At 44.1% G+C, this 23,474-nt stretch overlaps 2 protein-coding genes across 2 annotated transcripts in view; one reads left to right on the top strand and one right to left on the bottom strand.

Moving 5' to 3' along the window:
- The window catches only part of LRBA (LPS responsive beige-like anchor protein), a 630,809-nt gene that overhangs the window by 259,505 nt on the left and 347,830 nt on the right, over nt 1-23,474 (bottom strand). The window contains exon 40 of the mRNA XM_060246657.1: nt 23,162-23,298. Coding sequence (XP_060102640.1) covers nt 23,162-23,298 — 137 coding nt within the window. The remainder of the gene's footprint in view (nt 1-23,161; nt 23,299-23,474) is intronic.
- On the top strand, nt 18,555-19,758 carry MAB21L2 (mab-21 like 2). Its single transcript, XM_060246647.1, has one exon. It carries the CDS (start codon nt 18,672-18,674, stop codon nt 19,749-19,751), a length of 1,080 nt encoding a protein of 359 aa, XP_060102630.1. The 5' UTR covers nt 18,555-18,671; the 3' UTR covers nt 19,752-19,758.

Here is a 23,474-nt window from a genome sequence, read left to right as displayed (position 1 = left end):
AGGTCTCCAAGCACAGTTTTTAGGTATGCAGGCCACTGTAAAAGAAGGGGAGGGGGAATGAAAGGACTGTTCCAAGAGTGAAGCTCCACTCTCGTGTCTGTGACTATATATAATTTCATGCTCTAAATGTATGCAACCTTCATATGATTGGATTACATCCAGATTAATTCTAACAGCCAGCATGGTGTAGCATAGTGTTGGACCAGGATCTGGGATAGAGACACAGGTTCAAATCTTCACTCTGCCATGGAAGCTTGCTGTGTGCGACCTTGGGCCAGTCACAGTCTCAGCCTCTCCTACCTCACCGTTACTGTGAGGATAGAATGGAGGAATAGTGAATGATGTAAGCCGCACTGGATCCCCCTAAATAAAGTAAATAAATACTTAGAGTAAAAATTGTGCTTTTTTCCAAAACTAGTAAACTTAATGTGTGTCCTCCTCACCTGGATGGCCCAGGCTAGCCTGATCTCATCAGATCTTGGAAGCTAAGCAGGGTTGCCCCTGGCTAGTACTTGGTTGGGAGACCATTAAGGAAGTCAATGGTTGCTATGCAATGGCAAGCAATAGCTAACCCCCTGTGTTCATCTCCTACCTTGAAAACCCTACAGGATTGTCATGAATTAGCTGCAACTTGACAGCACTTTCCACTTCCAAACTAGATAATGAAAGTCTGTTACTTTCTAATAAGCCTTCAAGGAAAAGTTATCTAAGATAACAATTCTACACAAAGGTCAGGTCAGGCACATTTCAAGCGTTGCTCAGAAGAATTATATTAAAAAGAAGACACATGTAATGTTAGGCTAATATCAGGCAGTAAGACTCTGAAAAATAACTTTTGCTTTGACTGCTTTGGAATTAATCAGATTTATTTTAAAATATGAAGTAATCTTCACCTCCATGGCCACGGATAATTTTTGAAAATAATGTTGATGTTGTCTTATTGTCATTCGTGCATTACAGAAGCATTTTTATGTGCTATAGTCCCTAAGTGCCAACTAAAATCAGGGAACTGTGTATAAAGGCACTGACAGAAAATCTGGCATGGCAGTAAGGAAAGATATAAGAAGACACAGCCTCTTTGGTCAATCAGGTACCAGTTGCCAGCCTCAGCTTTTTCAGTACCAATGACTACAGGACATTTTTTAAATCCTGGAGTACTTATGTACTTACTTCATTTATAGCCTACCTTCATCCCTGATAGTAACCAAAGCAGCATACTATGTTCTCTTTGGCATTTTATCCACATAAGAACTCTGTGATGCGAGGCAGAGAGTGTGTGATTGGCTCAAGGTCACCAATACATTTCCATGGTAGAGTGTGGATTTGAACCTGGATTTCCCAGATATCCCAAAACCACTGCTTTATATGCACATGAGCCTATTACACTGATATGAGTTATTCACAGGTGCAAGTATATTCTAAATGAAGCATTGCCACTATGTATTTAGGAAAACACTGCTTACCTTGAATCCTTACAGCCCTACCTATAAGTCATAATCCATTTGCCAATGTGGTCCATTCACATTTATGACCTTATGCAATAATGAAATCTTAGCATTTTATCAGGGTCCCAAAATTAAATATATATATGGACATGCTTACTACCCCCTAATAGGCTTGGATGCTTTGCAGTAAATGGGATATATGTTCTGCTCAATCCATCAAATACTCAAAATTCAGTCCAAATTGTATTAGATGAAAACCACACACAAGGAACGGAGACAGACAGACACAAGACAATAACATTGAAGGTGCTATAAATGAGACAGTTGCTGAAAAGCTTGCATTAAAAAAAGGAAAGGATAGAGAAACTGAGGGTCTAAACAAGTAATTATGAGCAGATAGCATGGAAATATAGGTTGGGTGAGATGGTGAAGCTTCTGTTTTGAAATTGTCATGTTTGTTGCTTAAAAAAAACACCTCTAAGACCTTGGTTGTGAGTGTATTACCTCCAATTTTGAAACTCAAAGTTCCAACTAATACTTAGGTTTAGATCACTAAGGAAAACAAAAATTCAGTGTACCTAGTAAGCAATTAGTATACCATTACATAATATTACATTATAAAACAGTACTATTCTACTGGGTTGCAAATGCCCCAAACATCTCCTGATATCTCTACCCTTTTCTCAGGGTTCTAGTGCTTCTTCCACTTCTATTTGCTGATTGAGTCAGAATTGGTACAAAAACAAGCATGCAGAAGAGTGATATGTTATTATAGAACAAGGTGACCAAACTGTGGCTCTTTCACACATATTGTGGGCTCTTGAAGCCTACACCCCCGCCCCATCAGCTGACTTGGAGAAGGCATTTCTCTCTTTAAATCACTTCTCCAAGCTAAGCCACTCGGCAGTTTGGAGAATGTATTTAAAAGTAAAGTTGCTTTCATTCCACCTCTCCCTCCCTTTCTTCTGGCTCTCAAACATCTGATGTTTATTCTATATGGCTCTTACATTAAGCAAGTTTGGCCACCATTATAAAATATGGTTGGGGATTTTTCCATTCCAATGGAGACATGGCTGTTACCGGGTTTTCTAGTACAAGACATCCAGAGTCACACTATAGCTGTCATCATCCATGTGCTAATGTTCCTGTCTTAGTGTCCTTGACTGGAGTCGTTGTTCCATATGTAACCCAAATGTTGCATAGTGAAACACAAACATTCCTAACAAACTTATGCAGGAAAGCAAATGCATTTCTGACATATTCCAGTTTTTATTTAACAGTATCCATAGAGCAAAAAGCGAAATTACATTAACTTTGTGAGAGAATCTATGACGTATCTTATTTTGAGATTACATGTCAATAATGAGTCACAGCATTAAAGCCATAGCCATGAAATTAAGGCAAGAATTGCACTTCCATCCATACACTTGCTTTAAAACACAAGCTTTCCCCTCCCTCCCTGCAAGCACTATGTATCAATGCAAGTTATTTGCAAATTGACCCAACCTTGAAAATCTGAAATTGCTAACACAGTACATTCCACATTACAATACTGAATCTGGGCTACCAATGTTTTCTACAGCTTGCATAAGTCACAACTGATTGGACACAGTCCCTGTGGACATGCCATTTTATCCAGACTGGACGGTTCATTAGTCATAATTACTATAACTGTACAGCAGAGACTGCAGTTTTATCTCATCATACATCTTTGATAAAGCTGCTTCCATTTCTGCATCATCAGCATGTAAAGTAACATTATGGGTGCTTTTATTTTCCAATCTGTGATTAACACAAGTTGCACTTCTTTGAAATGCACAGAATCTTAACATAAGCTTTTTTCTTTTAAAAAAAAGGAGTCTAATGACATTCATGCTGTGACCACTATTTGAACTTTTTTGTTAGAATCAGCTGCTTTATGCACTATGAACTGTGACAGAACAAAGAGATTCGGGAGTGGGGGAGATTACAAACAAAATTCAACACAGAGATGAGCATTAACTGAATGCTTTGTAAACCTCAGTTAAGATTCTTATGCTGTAAATTTGAGATCTGATCTAAATCAGCAGAAAATTTTTGAAGTAACATTAGAAAATGGCTATTTTTCAAGGTAACCAAATCAGTGCTAATAGTGACACTAGTAGCTTTAATTTAGATGGAAGAGAGTTGTGGGGATAAGAAATAAAAAATATATAGCTTTGCCTTAGTGAAGAGACCAATGGAACAAAAGGCGGGGGCTCTAAATGGGTGTAGGTAGATTTAAAAGAAACAGTATCCAATTAATCATTATTCAAACATTGTCAATATGTAACACCAAAGGCTGACTGACAATTTCTGCTTTGATGTTCATTTGCTCTTAGGGTGTTTAAGAAATCTTACTGTTTGTTAGGAAACAAAAGAGCTAGTGGCAGCATATGAGCTCACGGGGTACAGCCATGATATAGCACATAAACACTCATAATCGACAGCTGCATGCAGCTACTGAGGCTGCAAAAGTCCCAGAGTAATTAGTGTTGTCCGAATGCAATGACATCTGTGTTCTTATGGTCCTCTAGACTTGTCAGGCCAGTAAAATGTATATGAAAAAATATGACAAGCACAACAAATGCCCTACTGAAAGGTCTCACTTTGGGAAAAGCTAAAAGAAATGACATATGCCACCTCTCTTTTTGCCAGTATATTTAAAGCGGTTAAGCCACAAGACTTGAAAAGGTCTTTTGAGTCACTCTGCTTTAAGTATGAAGGATTTATTTATAATACAAAATGGGAACTGGAAATCTTTCAGTGGGTTTGCCTAGGAATTCACAATCCAGAGTTTGTTTACTATAGGAACACTGATGCACATTCTTTCACATTATCCTTCTGGACAATTAGAACGATCTATATTATTCAATACTCAATCCTGTTTCTCTGCTTCTGAAATGAAGGACTTGACCAGTTCCTGAACCTGAAGTTCCAATATAATGGGGGGTTGTCCATTTTGATCCAACCAATTCAATGCCAGAACCTTTGTTTTCAAATCTGGAGTGCCTACCGCTCAACCTGACTTCTAGGCTGCTGCAGCACAATGTCTGAGCATGTGTTTGCTGCAAGAAAGACATTAGTCATCATTAACAGAAGCACTGACACCCAACCTAAGTGCCTTTCTACAATGACCAAGTGGCAATCATCTTTCTCTTACACTGTCACTGCTGATTAGGGTTTTCTTTCATGAAAATTTAATTTGTTGCCTTTCTGCATCTCCTTTAAACATCTCTGCAGCATTAACAAAGCATGCCAGCAACACTCTGCAAATGGACCAAAATAGCATGTAAGTCTATACTTTTATCTAATCTAAATGTGCGGGGCTCAGAATCTGAGCCATATGACTCACTTTAAAAAAAAAAATCCAACAAACAGCTTGTGCCTGCTTTCAGATCTCTGTAACCTCTAAATTGACTAAAAGAAAAAAAATACACTAAACATCATTCAGTCAATCCTAATGCATTTATTTTAAATTCAATTTTTTTAGATTAAGGGCAAATGAAAACCTAAACAGAATTTGTGTTTTTTTTTTTTTAAGTCACTGTTTCATGGTAATCTCAGGAACAAATTCACTTTTTTCTATGGTATTGTCCCCAATTTTTTGTATCCAAAAGCCACCAAAACAAATTGAAATAATTCTGAATGAAGAGACTTGAAAGATATTTAATACTTTTCTCAATATTCAGCCTCCACATGATTTTACTGTGCAAAGATCTGTTCAACAAGATATCATAGCAAAGGCTTGTTTTAAGGAAGTTTTTCAAAACATTTACTCTTCTGTCTTATTTCAATTTGTTTAAAGATTTCTTTTAATTCTAAGCATATGCTATTTTCTTAACATCTGGGCACAGTTCAAAACCTGAGTGGATGGAAGAAAATGGTATAATTACATCCTTTAAAGACTACAGCAATATTCGGAAAATGTAGACTACAAAGTAACCAATGGGGATTTCTTTCATTTGCAGTATTTTTATAAGAACTTTAAGATATGGCTTTTTAATTGAAACAGAAGTTTATACAGTATATGTTCGAATAAATTTAATTTGTAAATTGAAACATAAATTCAAATTATCTTTCCCCTCTAAAATACAGGAAACACAGTTAGGAAAGTCTGAATTATCAACCAATAGTCCGTTCTATTTGCATGAGATATTAGCTTAATACACAGAAATGGTAACCCTGAATAGCAGGTTCCTCAGTTTGTAATGCAACCTAAGATGCCATCGGGAGCCACATTTCAAGGAACAGGATATCTGATGTTTTAAACATCATATCCATGTGAAAACTAAGATATCTTCCCCTTAATTATGCTAATAGCTAAATATTAGGAAAATATACATTGAATCAATATAATCCACTATTGCCGTTTGTGGTTATAGGGGGACTCCTATAACTACACCCACATGGTACATTTTTTATGTAGTAGACAACTTATTTCAATTATGATTTCCTGTTTCATACTTTGGTATCCTGTAAAGTAAAAACAATAACAACACAATCATTACAAGTCCACTATAAAGAAACAAAAATTCACTGCTGGTATTTGCTGTTCAGAAAAGCAACTTAGCCTAATCCACTGCATGAGCTGAGACCAAAATCCCCCTCCCCCCTTTTGATTTCTACATCAAGTTCAAGTACAGAAGTTTAGCTTTTTGGCTCCCATCCCCCACTCCTTTGCCAAGTCACTTGTCAGTAAAAGGTTGGGCAATTTATCGACCACTTCTGGAAGCAAACTGTCAGTGGCTGAAGGAAATATGAGGGAAGGTTGTCGCTACTGTTCTGGAGCTCATTGATAATGACATACCTGCCTCTGTCACCCATTACCCATACTACAAACTACTTAGAACTAACTGAAAAATCAATAGCATACTTGCACTGGTTCCTGTGGCTGCCTCCTTTGATTGTCAGCTCCTGTCTAGGGTCAGCACTTACATGAAAGGGGCTGTGACTGCCTGATGCTTTCAGGACAACCTAACGATATGAAACTAGCCAACAGAACAGTAAATTCTGTCTTCCTGCCCTCCTCATCAATTAGGCTCTGACTAGGCTTGCTGGTAGAAACGTGACCTTTTAAGTTTAGGTGAATATGGACTCGCTGAACACACCACTGCCCTCCGTACTGAGTCAGGAAATTCAGTGACAGGTTAAACAAAACAGAAGGTTGTAACTGTCATAATTTGCATTGCACTTTCACGCCAACAAGGGTGTTATCAGTGGGGGCAAGCCCTGGAACACACAACTTAAGCACCCCTAAGTTGCCCTCCTCATAAATTTTCAAGTGAAGTGAGATAAAACATAAATTCACAAATGTTGAACTATTTCAAGTTTCCTTCTTCCAAGTTTACGCTTTGGCAACTGACAAACTGCATAATAAGAAAATCCCAAGAATGCCTTATATTTGAGTGCCCCTGATGATGAACATGAAGCCTCACTGATCACTATTCTGAACAGTTCTAGCATTCGGGGGGGGGGGGTCTTCTAAAGTAAACACACATTCATAAATTCATAGATATCGCTAAAAAAAACCTTCAAAAGCAAATGATTAAATTGTCAGTATTTAGGCTGTTACCTGCTTTATCTCTCTCTAAAGAATCAGGACTAGTAACAACATTTAGAATATTTTAAAAATATATTGAAAATAAACAACTGCTAAGAGAAGAATAAATAATCCTCTTTTGGCAACCTGTGGCTACTAACAGCACAGTTAATATGGAACAGCAGCCCTGCTGGATCAAATCAAGGATCCACCTCATCCAACTTCCTCTTCAGTAGCAACCAGCAAGATACTTGCAGGATGGTCACAAACAGGGTTTGAAGGAGACAGTCTTCCCTCTCTTTTGATACACAGTAATTAGTAACAACAGAGAACCCCATGGCACAGAGTGTTAAAGCTGCAGTACTGCAGTCAAACTCTTACATTTCCCATTGTACATTCTTGGGCTTGGGTACAAGTCTCAAAGAAAAAAATCTGGCATTTTTTTAGCTGACCTAAATGAGTGCAGAGAAGTAAGCAGAAGTATTGCAGTCCAAGCTCTGTTCATGATCTGAGTTTGATCCCTGCGGAAGATGGGTTCAGGTAGCCGATTCAAGGTTGACTCAGCCTTCTATCCTTCCAATATTGATTAAATGAGTACCCAGCTTGCTGGGGGGAAAGTGTAGATGACTGGGGAAGGCAATGGCAAACCACCCCGTAAAAAGTCTGCCGTGAAAACGTTGTGATGCGACATCACCCCAGAGTCGGAAACTGCTGCCTGCACAGGGGACAACCTTTACCTTTAATTAGTAACAAATCTACACTGTTCCTGAACATGAAGGTTCTATTTAACCATGACATTACTCTAAGTGTATCTGTGGACAACCACATTACTCATTTTCAATAAGCACTTGATGGTAACATCTTTTAATATGTTATTTCTCCAATACACAAAAAATGTGTGTGGAGGGGAGGGTTAAACTTGTTTTACAGTCTTCAAGAACACATGGGCTATTTCTAGCAATGCTAGCTTGGTGTTCACGCACTTTATCTAATCTCTCATCATCTTCAGAAACAAGTAATCACTGAAATTTCTGTTGAAATGAGAATATTTGCAGATTTATTCAGAATCATATCCATATACTACATATAAGCAAAGATCTGTACATCCATTCTAAGCTGTCACATTCCATACAATTAATTAGCCCAACTAAAAGGTACATTAAAAGGGCAAAATAACTAGTTCTATAGATGTTATTGATTGATACTTTGGTTTTTTGAGACGTCATATTTTGCCAGTACCTAAACGAAATTTCACAAGATTCTTGAAAGAAACAATATTATGCTTTTATTTCCAGCGAGGTGAACTAGGTCTGGAAAAAGTCTAGGTTCAAATCCACACTCTGCCCTGAAGTTCAGTGGATGACTGGGTGCCAGTCACACACTGTCTAATCCTAGCATCACATAGTTTTATTACTGTAAACCAAACCAGAAGGAGACCAGGTATGCTATCCTGAACAAAGGTGGGATAAATTATTTGTAAAACAGATTTCCTGCTATAATCTAGAAGTCACCAGTCTATGAACTGGGAAGTCAATGCAATTAGTGCTTACCAGACTTTCAAAGTAAAAGAGCATATAAGTTTGAGCAGGGAGAAGGGCTGTGGCTCGGAGGCAGAGTATCTGGTTTGCATGCAGAAGGTTCCAGGGTCAATTTCCAGCTGAAAGGTGACATGAAACCTGCCTGAGATCCTGGAGAGCTGCTACCAAACAGAGTAGAAGGTGCTGACACTGATGGACCAATGGTATGACAACATAAGGCAGTTTCTTGTGTTTATTTTTAGAGGTTTTTAAAGGGATTATTAGCTGCTACCTAAAACATACAAAATATCACACAGTTTGAAATCTCTACACAAAAATAAATACCAATGTGGTAGTTAATACAAGAATTAGACATGATTCAGCACCTTCCTCCCCCTCAAAGACGCCAACAGAAAGCATGTTGTAGATTATCTGAATCTGCAGAAATACAACAAGAACTGAAAGGATATATGTGTAGATCCCTCTCCTCCATCTGCCAGGCCATGCTGGCCAAGACATTCCATTCACCCCTCATATACTAGTAGCATGGGTCCCAATGCTCTGGTTGCTACCAGGGCCGGTGCTAGGCTTTCTGGCGCCCTAGGCAAATGACCCACTAGTGCCCCCCCCCAATTATTAAAAAATAGGGAAACTGAAAAGCACCAAACTTGAAACTTTTCACATTTTTAATTTACTGATTTTAAATTTTTTTCAAAAAAAAAAGTGATGTTATAAAAAAATTGTGAGAATAAATGCTTGCCGGCCATGTTAGGAAGGAAGGTGTCAGGATAGGATGAGGTGGGAGGTCAAGTCACACATCGGGGAGAGGGGGTGGCTTGAATTTGTTGAGGGCAGCTTGGTGATGGGAAAGGACAAGGTGACAGTGGTCAGGAGCCAGAGTCATGCTTCAGGGAGGGGGCACCCACTGGTTCCCCCTAGGCCAGGTAGCACCCTAGGCGACTGCCTACTTCGCCTACTCCCACGCACCGGCCCTGGTTGCTACAATCTGAACTATGCCGCCACCACCTCCTGTGGCAGTGAATTCCACATGTTAATCACCCTTTGGGTGAAGAAGTACTTCCTTCTATCCGTTTTAACCTAACTGCTCAGCAATTTCATTGAATGCTCACGAGTTCTTGTACTGTGAGAAAGGGAGAAAAGTATTTCTTTCTCTACTTTCTCCATCCCATGCATAATCTTGTAAACCTCCATCATGTCACCCCGCAGTCGACGTTTCTCCAAGCTAAAGAGCCTCAAGTGTTTTAACCTTTCTTCATAGGGAAAGTGTTCCAAACCTTTAATCATTCTAGTTGCCCTTTTCTGCACTTTTTCCAATGCTATAATATCCTTTTTGAGGTGCGGTGACCAGAATTGTACACAGTATTCCAAATGAAACTGCACCATCGATTTATATAGGGGCATTATGATACTGGCTGATTTGTTTTCAATTCCCTTCCTAATAATTCCCAGCACGGCGTTGGCCTTTTTTTCAGTGAGTTATCAACTCACTGTCTTGACATTTTCAGTGAGTTATCAACCACGACCCCAAGATCTCTCTCTTGGTCAGTCTCTGCCAGTATTGTATTTGTAGATGGGATTTTTGGCCCCAGTGTGCATTACTTTGCACTTGGCCACACTGAACCTCATCTGCCATGTTGACGCCCACTCACCCAGCCTCAACAAATCCCTTTGGAGTGCCTCAAAATCCTCTCTGGTTATCACCACCCTGAACAATTTAGTGTCATCTGCAAACTTGGCCACTTCACTGCTTACTCCCAACTCCAGATCATGAAAGAACAAGTTAAAGAGCATGGGACCCAGTACTAAGCCCTGCGGCACTCCACTGCTTACTGTCCTCCACTGAGAAGACTGCCATTTATACTCACACTCTGCTTCCTATTAATTAGCCAGTTTTTGATCCACAAGAGGATCTGTCCTTTTACTCCATGACTCTCGAGCTTACTAAGGAGCCTTTGATGAGGAACTTTATCAAAAGCTTTCTGGAAGTCAAGGTATACAACATCTATTGGGTCTCCTTTGTCCACATGTTTGTTCACCCCCTCAAAGAACTGTAACAGGTTAGTAAGGCAAGATCTTCCCTTACAGAACCCATGCTGAGTCTTCCTCAATAACTCGTGTTCATCGATGTGCCTACTCATTCTGTCCTTGATAATGGTTTCTACCAACTTTTCCAGTATAGAAATTAAAAAAAAAATAAAAAATTGAAGTCAGACTGACTGGCCTGTAATTTCCTGGATCTCCTCTGGAACCCTTTTTAAAGATGGAGGTGACATTTGCTACCTTCCAGTCCTCAGGAACGGAGGCACATTTCAATGAAAGATTACATATTTTTGTCAGGAGATCCACAAGTTCAACTTTGAGTTCTTTCAGAACTCTCGGATGTATGCCATCCGGACCTGGTGACTTATTAGATTTTAAATCGTCTATCAGTTGTAGGACCTCCTCTCTCGTCACCTCAATCTGACTCAGGTCTTTCAACACCCCTTCCAAAATAAGCGGTTCTGGAGCGGGCAAACACTTCTCATCTTCCAAAGTGAAGACGGAGGCAAAAAATGCATCCAGCTTCTCAGCCATTTCCCTATCCTCCTTCAGTAATCTTTTTACCCCTTGGTCATCCAAGGGCCCCACTGCCTCCCTGGCTGGTTTCCTGGTAATGTGAGTTACCAAGGCCACACCTCCTGTATGCTTGGCCCAAATTACACTCCTTGTTTCTGCCGGTCTTAAAACCAGCCTGAGATCACTGATATATAAAACAAGTAAATATTGCACTACTGCAGCATGTGTATGTACAATATTAATTGTAACCCTATGCTCATAAATACTCAGGGCACAATCCAGCCAAAGTTAAGCACTTTAAATCCCTAGTGATTTTGACATGAAAGGTTTAAGCAGATGCTTAACTCTCACACTAACATCCATGGGACTTTTAAAAGATCAACTTTGGATAGGATGAACCCACAGAATTTCCTGAAAAGTTTAAAAATTGTGTCTTGTGATAATGAAAGGTATGCATTTCAGGGCGCACAAAATACATTTAACTGAGCCCGGATGCATCTTTTTTTTTACAGACCTAAAGTGATGATTAACTGTGCATCTGGTAGCATGTCATGTCCTTTGTGTGTGCCTATCAGATAGTGAAGAGAAAGGGCATGGATAGTGTCCAGTCCCAGCAAGCAAATCATTTGGAAACAGTCATTGCCATAGATCAAAAGGTTTTTCACTCTATCCATACTAGATTTAAACACACCAACTCAGCCTTTTGCTGCAGACAAAACCAGTTAGAAAGGAGAAGTGGGGGGGGGGGGGACTGCTTAGAATCCAAAGATAATAAAAGAAGATTTGGAGTGTGGGACAGGGGGTGAGGGATGTAGAAAAGAAACAGACAGGCATGACCATTACATACATAGGCCACAACAGCTGGTTTACATCCTAGTTGCAGATTGCTGAGAGAGAAAAGTTGCCACAATCTCTTCCATCACCAAATATTATTTCAGCTAGACCACATATACAGCTTCTGTATTTTATTTATGTGAACACATATTTCTTTTTCGCCATACCCAATGGGCATTCTATACACAGGGGGACAATTTGATTAATTAACCTTTCCTACGCATAATTACAGCATTATATTGCAAATAAAGTTTTTAATTCTTTGCGTTGGCTGTTTCAACAAGACAAAAAGAATTATCATGCCACATTCTTAGCAGAAGCATGCACAATCAGTACTGCATGGCAGCCTTACAGATCTAAGCTCTGCCCACTATTTTGTCCACTTCTTTTAACAGCATTCCCATGCTGAGTATAGATCTCACAGTCAGGTATCTCCAAGGGTAAATCTGGGTTCTCCAAGGAAGAAAGCCTATCTGAAAAGCTTATCACCTTGAAAACATCATTCTGGACTTTGTTAGCCATCTCAATAATTTTGTTTGAGAATATTACATTAGGTTTACTTAAAAGAAAATTTAATATTAAGACTGACAGGCTACTTTTCAAGTATAACGTCAGACAGTAATACCTGTGCAAATACAGAAACAAAGAACAATACATCTCAACCAGCAGTCTGGAGTTCAGATTTAAATCAGTGTCCCACCATAAGTGCAGCATTCTACAACTATGAGTTGGCCCATCAAATGAAGGATGCAGCTACTCAGAAGAATGAGCACAAATTCATACCTACTTATGGAAACTGATTCTGGCTTGAAAATGCTTAACTTGAGCCAGTTCCAAATTTACTAAAAATTTATTGTGGTAATGTCAGACAATAGCAATGTCTTCGCCCAAAATTATAATATATTGATTATATTTGCTGCCATCTAAAGTAAACATATAACCTGAGGAAATCATGAACTACATATGCATCCATATAAGGCAACACCATCAATGCTATTTTTTCTTTAAAAAGAGTTAAATGCCCCAAATGCTCAGTTTGATGCAATCCAGTACAGAGCATAACTTTCATTAATTTAATCAACTCTGCTAATATTCACATCAATAACTGTACCATAAATTTACAAAAATTCCAAGTTACCACTGAATGTCTTCCCCCAAAACTCATGTTATAAAAGCAACATAAATTGCATTCTTATTTGCCTTTGGTTTCTTTAAGATTAGTTCTTCAGATTTCCCTGCAAAAAACTCAGCTAATTTATCTTGCAAATTAAATGCCTGTTTGCATTCAAATAACAGATGTAATTCCTAGTGTGCATCTTTGAAAGCACACAACATGGGACTCCATTTTTACAAAAGACTATTTAGAGGTGCATGTGTAACAATGGACTCTTGCCGAATTCAAAGCACACCTCCTCTAAAGACTAATTGATTTTAGTGGACCCCAAGGGCTTCAGATCACATAATTTCTGTTGTTAAATGTATGGGAATTCATACAAAGAATTATCAAACTGAACATTCACTGTAATACTGTCCTAAATGTACCACAGGATTACATAAGCTTTCCCTTTCCCCCCCCAATGCCTTCTTTCTAGAAAATATCATGTAACAGGGAAGGACAGTCTCAGAAATGTTCAGAAAGAGACACTGGCTGTAGGGAAGGAAGAGAGAACAACCCATACAAATATAGCATCATAATAACAGAGCAATTATTTATGTACTGTTTAATTATTGCACTAACTGACCTTATAATGGTATGAATGCTTGCTGCTTTTAAAGTATCTGTAGTAATTAAATAATAAGCATCTCCGGTCAAATTGGTAAACTAAGTCCTTGATAGAGATGAAAAGAGGTCTGATAAAAATCTATCCACAAATGTATAAAGAAAGATCCGGGAAATGTAAACAGGATTATAGCTGTCATTCCTCCAGATGCATTTACTTTACCCATTAGCTTAGTCTGGCTGTTGAGGAAGGCAGCGGGCATCCTGAATCATTTCTTTTCAAATTCATACATTCCCTGCAGCAGTTCAAGCTCCATCAGCAGAGAAGGAATGTATGAAAATGACAGGCAAAGGGCATGAGTTCTTTTCCCAGACTGTTGTTCTATAAATGGAAACACCAAATCCTTCCAGAAATAATCTTTTTTTTTAAATCAAGTTGGTTTTTTACAACTTGAAACAACACGTGAGATGACATTCTTCAGTTTTCAAAATATCATTTAAAGTAAACCAATGACATTTCTTAACATCGCACTTTTAATAGTACAGAGTTGTCTAATGGTTTGCAAATATTTTTGGCAAGCTACTCAACCCCTTCCCCTCAAAAGCAAGCACATCTCATCTTCTTTGACAGCCCAGAGTTTGAAAGCCAACTCCTGAAAATGCAAAAGGTAAACAAGGAAAAGTGCCCAAAGAGATCCAGGGTCTCAGATCAGTCCTTAAGACTACATGATTGGTAAAAGATAAAGGAAATTGCTCAGAAAGGGTCTGTTTTAAAAGTGGAGCCTTGCCAAGCAAAAGGAGAATACAAGAAAACCCAAAAAGCCAGCGCAAAGTGGCTCTACTGTCAAGCTTGACATTGTAATCCGGAGGCATACCATCCTTGCTCTTCGGCAGCCCCTTTCTATCTTCCTATCTAACTCACTCACCGCCTGTTTCCCTGCGCCTGCCCAAGGCGCCTCTCTCTCCTCCCGGCTACCCGCGGTCTCCTGCCAATGAAATGCCAATTACCGCCCCTCCCCGTTCTTAGCCTGCCTGAGCAGCAGTGCCGCAAGGCCAGGGATCCCCGGGAGAAGCCAGGGGAGGCTGCGGGGCCAGCCAAGAAAAGAGCAAGAGGCTCCCCACGCCAAACAGGGCTCCTTCCGAGCGGCTCTCGCTCCAGGCAGCGGCGTGCTGAGGTTGCCATTGCCGAAGCCAAACAAACACGATGTTTCCCAGCCCAACCCAGCGGCCCCGCAGCCTCCCTAATGAATTTGTCAAGGCCCATCAGATCGGGCCCCCGCCTCATTAACTCCACGATGTGCAGCGGCCGGATTAGAACCGGCCAGAGAAGCCGGCGGGCGGGCAGCCTGCTCAGCTTTCCCTTCCCCTCTCCTCCTGGGAGCCGCAGCCAGGCTCTCCTGCGCCCGGCGGCGGCGAGGCTGCCACTTCGCTTGCAGGGCCCGGCAAGGAGCCGCTCCGCGGTGGAAGGGGAGGGCTCTTCGGCCGCCGCAAGTGCAGCTCGCTCGCTCCCTCCCCGCCGAGCCTCGCCTCGCCGCCACCCCCCCCCCCGCCGCCCCTTCTTGCTTCAAGCCTTCATCCTTCCTTCCTTCCTTCCCCTCCCCTTCTTCGGGCGAGAAGCAGAGGGCACATTCCGCCACAGACCGAGCAGGCAGCGCGCCTCGGGGAAAGCCGGGCAGCAGCCGCAGAAGGCGAGGCGAGGCGAGGCATCATTTGCTCGAAAGTGTTTAAGTTTATGGCTCAAATGATGTTTCTAATTAGTGCTCCGAGCCATAAATCCGGGGCGGCTTTTGTTTCAAGCTGATTTATTCTTCACTAGAGCTTCGACCTCGGGACGGGGGAGGGGGTTGCGATTGGGAATGAATGGCTGCGAGGAAACCAAAAGGGCTGCAGTCCGAGCCCGCTTCCGTCCCGGGGCTTGCCTTCCAAGACACCAGAGCTTCAGACGGCAGCCTGGGCTACTAAGGGGCCAGCCGCGTCCAAGTTGGGCTGCTGGCTTCTTCTCAGTCGCCCAGGGCGGAACGAGACTCTCACTTCAGGGCAAAGGCCGTCCCGTCGAGGCAGCCCCGGGAATGGCCCCCCCCCCCTTTCCATCAGAGGCCGAAATCCTCAAGACCTTTCGCGGGTGGGGGTGGGGAGTCCCGCCGCGGAATTCCGTGTCATGTCCTGTGGCGCTCCAACCCTAGACGCCACCCAGGAAGGAGGGAGGGAGGGAGGCAGGCCGGCCCTCGCCCTCTCCTCCTCTGAGTCCAGGCAGCCCCTCGGAAAGGCCGGGGCGGAGGGGCGCCGCTGCGTTCCTCTCCCTCTCTGGAGATGCTGCAATCCGAGGCCCGCAAGCTCCCTGGGAGAACCGGGGCTTCAAAGTAGCCAAGTCACGGTGCTTTCCCGTAAACACGGGCGCACCCACTTCCAACAGCCCCATCGGGTGCCTGCGCTCCGGAGGCCTTAGCGCTGCCCAGAGAAGACGCGTCTTAGGATCGCCCGCCTACAATCCCCCTCCTAACGCTTCCCTGGCTTGCAAGACAGACAGACGCTTCCCTGAGCCCGTGCTCGGAGCTGCCTCTGCTTCTTTCGAAGGCCGCCTGGCATCGACGGCATTTCGTTTCCCTGAGTTAGCTGACGGGATGGTTACGTTTTGTTTTTCTCCCCCCCAGCCGCCATGAAACACACACTTTTATCTGCTTCGGTCGGGCTTCTCCGCAACACACAAAAAAAGAGAAAGAAATTTGGGAAGAGACCTAGAATCTGCTTTGTGTAATTCAAGGTGGATCGGGCTGACGGGCTGGAAGTAACTGGTGAGCCCCCTCCCCTCCCCACCCCGTCAAAAGCTTCTGCCCCGGGCGCAGCCAGAAAAACCTGGCCGGACCAAGTTCAACGACGGAAGGTGAAGGAGAACGGAATAAAACGCGGAGAAAAACGGAAAGAGGGCAGTTTGCTTTCGGGCACGTCGGATGTGCTACAGACTTGCGGGAGAGATGTACTTCTACGTTAAATACAGTGGAATGCCGAAGTCTTTTTTTTTTTTTTATGAATGCAGATCATCCACATTCTTTTTTAAAATTAAGAAACTTCGTTTAGAGGCAAAATGCATCGGCTGTTAGTGATGCGGAGAGGACAATACGAAAATGTGCAATTCAGGATGTTAATATGTGTTTCCTGGCTACGCAGCGGTCTCGAGGCGTTTGCAAATCAGGAAAAAAAAAAGATATTTTCTCAGATTTTTGGAGAAACGAAGATATCTGACTATTCTACCGAAACCCACAAAACGAAAAGACCCGCGGTCTGATAGTGTCTTCATGAATGAAATTCAAACGATTACTTAGTGGGTTGGATCCAGGCGGGCAGCCGTGTTGGTCTGAAGCAGCTGAACAAAGCAGGAGTCAAGCGGCACCTTTTAGACCAAGTTTTAGTTAGAACGTTCTAAATAAAAATTGGTTGGTCTTAAAGGTGCCACTTGACTCCTGCTTTGTCAGTGGGTTGGATACGTTATTAGTAGCCGTACATTTTTAAAAGAAAGATAGAAAATCTTAAGGGACAAAAAATACCTTGTACATTTTGAGCAGCTACTGACCGCGAAGTGGAAGAATTGTCTAGTCGACTTTAGTACAGTATATAGCATTTTCGTATTTTTACAGATTTATCAAAATAACTTCTGTTTACATGCTTTTATCCACCCCTTCCTTGTACCCAACTACTGCATCGCTGTGCAGGCGCACAGGCTCCAGACGTTTGGCACCCCCTGTTTCGTTTTTCAAAGCAAGAGAATGAAATAGACATATTGAGGTAACCCGGGATCTTTTAAAGAAGATCTTTGATTTAACTTGGGCCCTGCAAACAAGGAGTGCCAGCCTGTTCCACTCATGCTGCCGGCCCCTTTTCTTCAGGTTGCCTCTGCAAAGCAGCCCCGGGAGAGGTAGAGGCGCGCAGAAGCAGCGTGTCAAGCCTGGAGCCTGCCGGAGCACTGAGTAGACGTCTGCCTGTCTAGCAGGGGCCTGGCGCTGGGAAGCACCCTTCCTCCCGGCCGCCCAGGCGCTTCAGTGCCTGCAGGCGCACCTTGATCTTGAATCCCAGCGGGACCTTTGCATCGCCCGCCCATTTCCCTTCGGCCAGCCCCAGGACTCAGTTGCGCTGGGGCTGCTTCCCACGTCTGGGTCTCTGCCTGCCGCCGCCTTCTTCAGCATCTCTCCTGCTGCCGCCCCCCCCCCCCGGCCCAGCAGAGAACGTGCGCGCCGGCCGGCCCCGCCATTGGCTGGCCTTCTGACAGCTCAGGCGGCGATTGTAGGATGGCGGAGCTCCGCCTCCCTTCAGCAGGGCCCGGGGGCCATTCATAAAGTACACAGCCCCACTCGGCGAACCCAGAGACTTCCAGGCAGCCCTCGGCGGAGAGGACGCGCCACGCGGGAAGTCACGAGAGCGGCTGCAGCCCAGGCCAGGTGGGAGGGGGAAGGAAGCGGAAAGCAGGAGGGGGGAACAAAATCCTGGAAAGCGAAAAGCACAGCCTCCCCCCACACTCCACCCCCCAAGATCTCTCCTGCTGCGGCCGGCAGGGCAGGGCAGGGCAGAGCGCAGCACAGGCGGCCGGAACAAAGCCGGGCCTTGGGACTGTCGGCCAACTGCTGGCCCAAGAGAGGACATGAAGCCAGGAGCCCTGATCGCGGGCAGCGCTTCGCCCTGACAGGCCTCGCAGGACCCCGACGGCCGTCGGCTGCAAGGAGAGGGCTCTGGCGCTCGCTGCCCTTGGCCGCCGCGGGCACTGGCCCCCATGCAGGACTGAGCTCCCGGGCCGGCGGCCGGCGCCCGGCTCCGCTGTGAGGCGGCGGGGGCGGGCTGCTGGCGGGGGCGGGCTGCTGGCGGCGGCGCGGCGGGGCGCCTAGGGGCGGCGGGGCGGACTTGTGCAGGTGCCGACGAGGTCGCTGGCGCTCGGGCGGAGCGGGCTTCGCCTGTGCCGGCCGGCGGGCGCGGCGTTGGATCCGTCAACTTACTGCGAGAGCGCGGTGTACAGCCCGGACGTGTGCCCCAACATGATCGCAGCGCAGGCCAAGCTGGTGTACCAGCTAAACAAGTACTACACGGAGCGGTGCCAGGCGCGCAAGGCGGCCATCGCCAAGACCATCCGCGAGGTGTGCAAGGTGGTGTCGGACGTGCTGAAGGAGGTGGAGGTGCAGGAGCCGCGCTTCATCAGCTCGCTGAGCGAGATCGACGCCCGCTACGAGGGCCTGGAGGTCATCTCGCCCACCGAGTTCGAGGTGGTGCTCTACCTCAACCAGATGGGCGTCTTCAACTTCGTCGACGACGGCTCTCTGCCCGGCTGCGCGGTCCTCAAGCTGAGCGACGGCCGGAAGCGCAGCATGTCGCTCTGGGTGGAGTTCATCACAGCCTCGGGCTACCTGTCGGCGCGCAAGATCCGCTCGCGCTTCCAGACGCTGGTGGCACAGGCGGTGGACAAGTGCAGCTACCGCGACGTGGTCAAGATGATCGCCGACACCAGCGAGGTGAAGCTGCGCATCCGCGAGCGCTACGTGGTGCAGATCACGCCCGCCTTCAAGTGCACCGGCATCTGGCCGCGCAGCGCGGCCCAGTGGCCCCTGCCCCACATCCCCTGGCCCGGGCCCAACCGCGTGGCCGAGGTCAAGGCCGAGGGCTTCAACCTCCTCTCCAAGGAGTGCTACTCGCTGACGGGCAAGCAGAGCTCGGCCGAGAGCGACGCCTGGGTGCTCCAGTTCGGCGAGGCCGAGAACCGCCTGCTGCTGGGCGGCTGCCGCAACAAGTGCCTGTCGGTGCTCAAGACGCTGCGCGACCGCCACCTCGAGCTGCCCGGCCAGCCGCTCAACAACTACCACATGAAGACGCTGCTGCTCTACGAGTGCGAGAAGCACCCCCGCGAGACCGACTGGGACGAGGCGTGCCTGGGCGACCGCCTCAACGGCATCCTCCTGCAGCTCATCTCCTGCCTGCAGTGCCGCCGCTGCCCCCACTACTTCCTGCCCAACCTCGACCTCTTCCAGGGCAAGCCCCACTCGGCCCTCGAGAGCGCCGCCAAGCAGACCTGGCGCCTCGCCCGGGAGATCCTCACCAACCCCAAGAGCCTCGACAAGCTATGATGCCCCCCCGCCCAGACACCAGACTGCCGCCCGCGCCGGGCAAACGGCGCCCACACCCCCGCCCCGCAGCCGCCCGGGCTTCTAGGCAAACCCCCCACCCCCCACCCCCACCCCCGACACACCGAGCGACGGGACTTTGGCCACAGCCCGACCGACGCCCCGAGGTACGGCTCTTTTTTCCACTCTTCCGTCTCTTCCGTCCTTCCTTTCCCTCGCTCGCCTTCGTTCGTTTGCCTGAATGTTGTCACCAAGTGAAAACAAACATTATTTAACTGTATGCACCCCCCCCCCCGCCCTTGCTCTCCTTTGGTTTCTTTTAAAGGGGGAGGGGGGAGGAGGAAAGAACCACGCGAAGTTTCCTGATGTTAAATGTATTTCAGTGCCAAAGTCAGATTATGTGCCCCCCTCCCCCCCTCCCCCATACTGACTTGCTGAAAAACAGTAATAAAAAAATGACTTTTAACTTTACGCTGCCTTCGTGTGGGTTTCTTCGAGCGCGCAGGCAACCGAGAAAGGCTCTCGGGCCACTTCTCCGAAAGCCGAGAAGGCGAAGGAAAAGAAGCGGCCAAGGGGAGGCTTTTAAATGCAGCCCATTCGAAAGCCTCGGCCTAACAGACTTGGCAACTACTTGGAGGGGGAGTAAAATTTGGGGATTTTTTAAAACTCGCCAACAGAATTTTGGGGCTGTATTTTCAGTTTCCTTCGAGTCTGATTCATTTGGGATCGGGGAAGAGAAATAACGGTCTCCCTTACATTTAGCCTTTCGACGCATGTGGAGTTCCCATTTATTTAAGCGTGGGCACCGTACTCAAGTCCAGTTTCACTTTGAATTTCAAGGCCAGATGGATTGTCTTTGAATAATTAATACCGCTGCAACCTTACCAACCTATTTTTTCTCCTTTGCAAACATTTGGCTGGTGTTTTTTCAGTATATCCTCCAAATTTTTTGGGGGGGGGGAGGGAGGGGGGGGCTCTGAGAAGCAACAAGAGGGATCCAGAGGATATTCAACTAAAACTTTTTGCTTATTGCTCCACCCCCCATTACAACTTTGCATATTTAATTTACTCTAGTTTACAAAGTAATTATTTTAGGCTTTTTCTGCTCCCATAACATATTGTTTTATCAGATATAAGTTTCAAATCTGCAGGCACAAATGGATTATCTACCAAGGAAAAGGGAAATTTCGGTATGAAACATTTCTACTAAGTTTTATATTAGCCTTAAGCCTGATCCTATGTGCATTTATTAGGAAAGGAGTCCTCTTGTTCCCAGGAAAATGTGCATATGATTACAATCTCAATACACTAGCACATACTTTCATTTTCATTTGGATTAATCTGCATTTTAAAAATGTATGTGTAAAAGCTTCAGGAAGCTTTTCTAATTTATAACCAAAGTAGCCCAAACTTTAAAAAAAGGCAAACCTATTGTTAAGGGCTGGTGATCATCACACAAAGCACAGAATATTAACCAACATATTTTCTAAATGCATTAATTTCTAAATTACCTCCTTGTTTGTATGTGTCCCTGTGAATGGACCAGAAGCATCTAGGGCATTTGAAAATGACCCCAAATAAATCTAGAATCCCCCACCCCCAGTCTGACTGTAAGAATAAATCTGAGCCTATAAGGACTGCAGCTTCCTTGTAAAAAACAGACTCAGGGTAGGAATATAAACTCTGATGTTATCAGCAAACAGTGCTATGTCCAATACAGGTTTTACTTCAAAATCCTGTCACAATGTTTTCTTTCCCAGGAGTTTAGAAAAACACACAGAGAAGTTGAATCTATCAACCCACCAAACCACATTAATTAAGCAGGCATCTAAGTAAATGCAGGATTGGTACTGAAAGGTCTTGATGGCCAAGCTCAGGTACCCACAGCCCCATATGGGAAAGGGGAAGGAAAGGAAATGCCTATACTCTAAAGAAAACTATACACATTATCAGTACCTAACTTCATAACTAGAATACCAGTAGGTTTAGGATTCGAAAAAAATTTTACAGGGGAAATTTGGAGTCTTGTCCCCCTCCCCCTTTAAAAATATTGCAGCTTAGACGAACAGGGCTGGATACCTTTCCATTTTTTATCTCTCTGCTATAAAGGGAGAATAACAGTTCAGTGGAAACATTTTTAAAATTATGAGAGAGATTAGTTAGATTCCCTAAAGAGGGGTGACTCTTCATTATTCATTGATGTGATAAACAGCCACAATTTTAATGCTTTCATAAAAATAAGCTGCAGTATCTAATCTAAAACACTGAAAATGTACTGGTGGTTGCATTTAAAAAAAACACACCCAAGATCAATTAGTGCCAGATTTAATATGCACAGAAAATTGTTCATCACATTTCAAAAGCTATTACTTCCCATAAAAATGTTTGAAAACTTTATGTATTTCAAATAATCCCATGATTATAATTAATTTGTATTATACTGCAGGCTTTAAATGACTGTAGTATTACTGGGTAGATCTTACCTCACATCTCCTATGAAATCCCTTTCTTAGAGACACTAACTGTTAAGATGATTTATTCAGACAGAACAACGCTGAACAGTGAAACGTCTTCCTTTACTACAATAGGTAAACAGTAGGTCTTGCAGCTTCTTTTTTCTCTCAAGAAGTAGGCACTGTATTTTATCAATTAATCGTTATTGTGAAATTCGGAAGCAAATGTGTGCAGGAGCCAAAATGCTCCTGGATTAATCACATTTTAAAAACCTGGAACACACTTCTGCAACCTGGAACACACTTCTGCAACCACTGTAGCAGTTACGTTGCACCACCAACAAATACAGTATGTGATACTGTACATCAAATACATGTATCTGCATTTTTACAGGGGAAATTTGGAGTCTTGTCCCCCCCCCCCTTTAAAAATATTGCAGCTTAGATGAACAGGGCTGGATACCTTGTTTCTGCATTTGAAGACCAGTATTATTTACCCCCAAAATATTGAGAAACTGAAAGACAAAACAAATTAAGTTGTGTCCTATTTTGGAAATGCAACAAGAGAGAATCTTCTGTATGTTTAAAGGCCTGGTCTATCTGCTATACAGATTCAAGAAAGTTGTAGAACGGACAGTGCCTTGTTGCAATAGCGTGCACAAAAATTAAATAAAATGGCTGAGGAGAACAGATTTTGACAGTCAGTCCTTTTTGAACTCACTGTTCGTCACATCTTATTCTAAAATGGCTTCATTTAAATTATTTTCTCTGAGGTACCTGCCTTACAAGACAAATAGCACTGGAATATTTTTAATAATATTTTCTAATACTTCACATTGATGCAATGGAAACCCAGCTTATGAACATGAGAAAACTTGGATCCAAGTGAAGCAATGAAAAATTAAAGGCTGCTTGCAATTTGTCACTAGACTTATTCCATGGGGTCCATTGATCTCTTACCTTGGGATCAATTTTCTTAAAACCAGGGTCTTCTTCATCTACTTCGAAATACAGTTCGGAGCTGGTGATGGAAAGTGTGCCCTTCAGAGCTACACATGGGCCCACAAGCTGAGCTGATGCAGAAAGACTAACAGGACCTACCAAAGAGAAACAGAACATACTCCAATACCGCACTTTCAATGCGTTCAGCGGCAAACGCAGAAGGTTGCACACGTGTACATTAGATGTATGTTACATTTTGTCTTACCTCCCTCCCCCCCAAAAAAAAACTAATCCAACCCCTTCTCAAAAAAGGAATGGTTTAAAACAATTA

Source organism: Heteronotia binoei, chromosome 9, assembly GCF_032191835.1.
Source record: "Heteronotia binoei isolate CCM8104 ecotype False Entrance Well chromosome 9, APGP_CSIRO_Hbin_v1, whole genome shotgun sequence".
In the NCBI taxonomy this organism is placed as follows: domain Eukaryota; kingdom Metazoa; phylum Chordata; class Lepidosauria; order Squamata; family Gekkonidae; genus Heteronotia; species Heteronotia binoei.
This window is presented reverse-complemented; position numbering and strand designations above follow the sequence as displayed.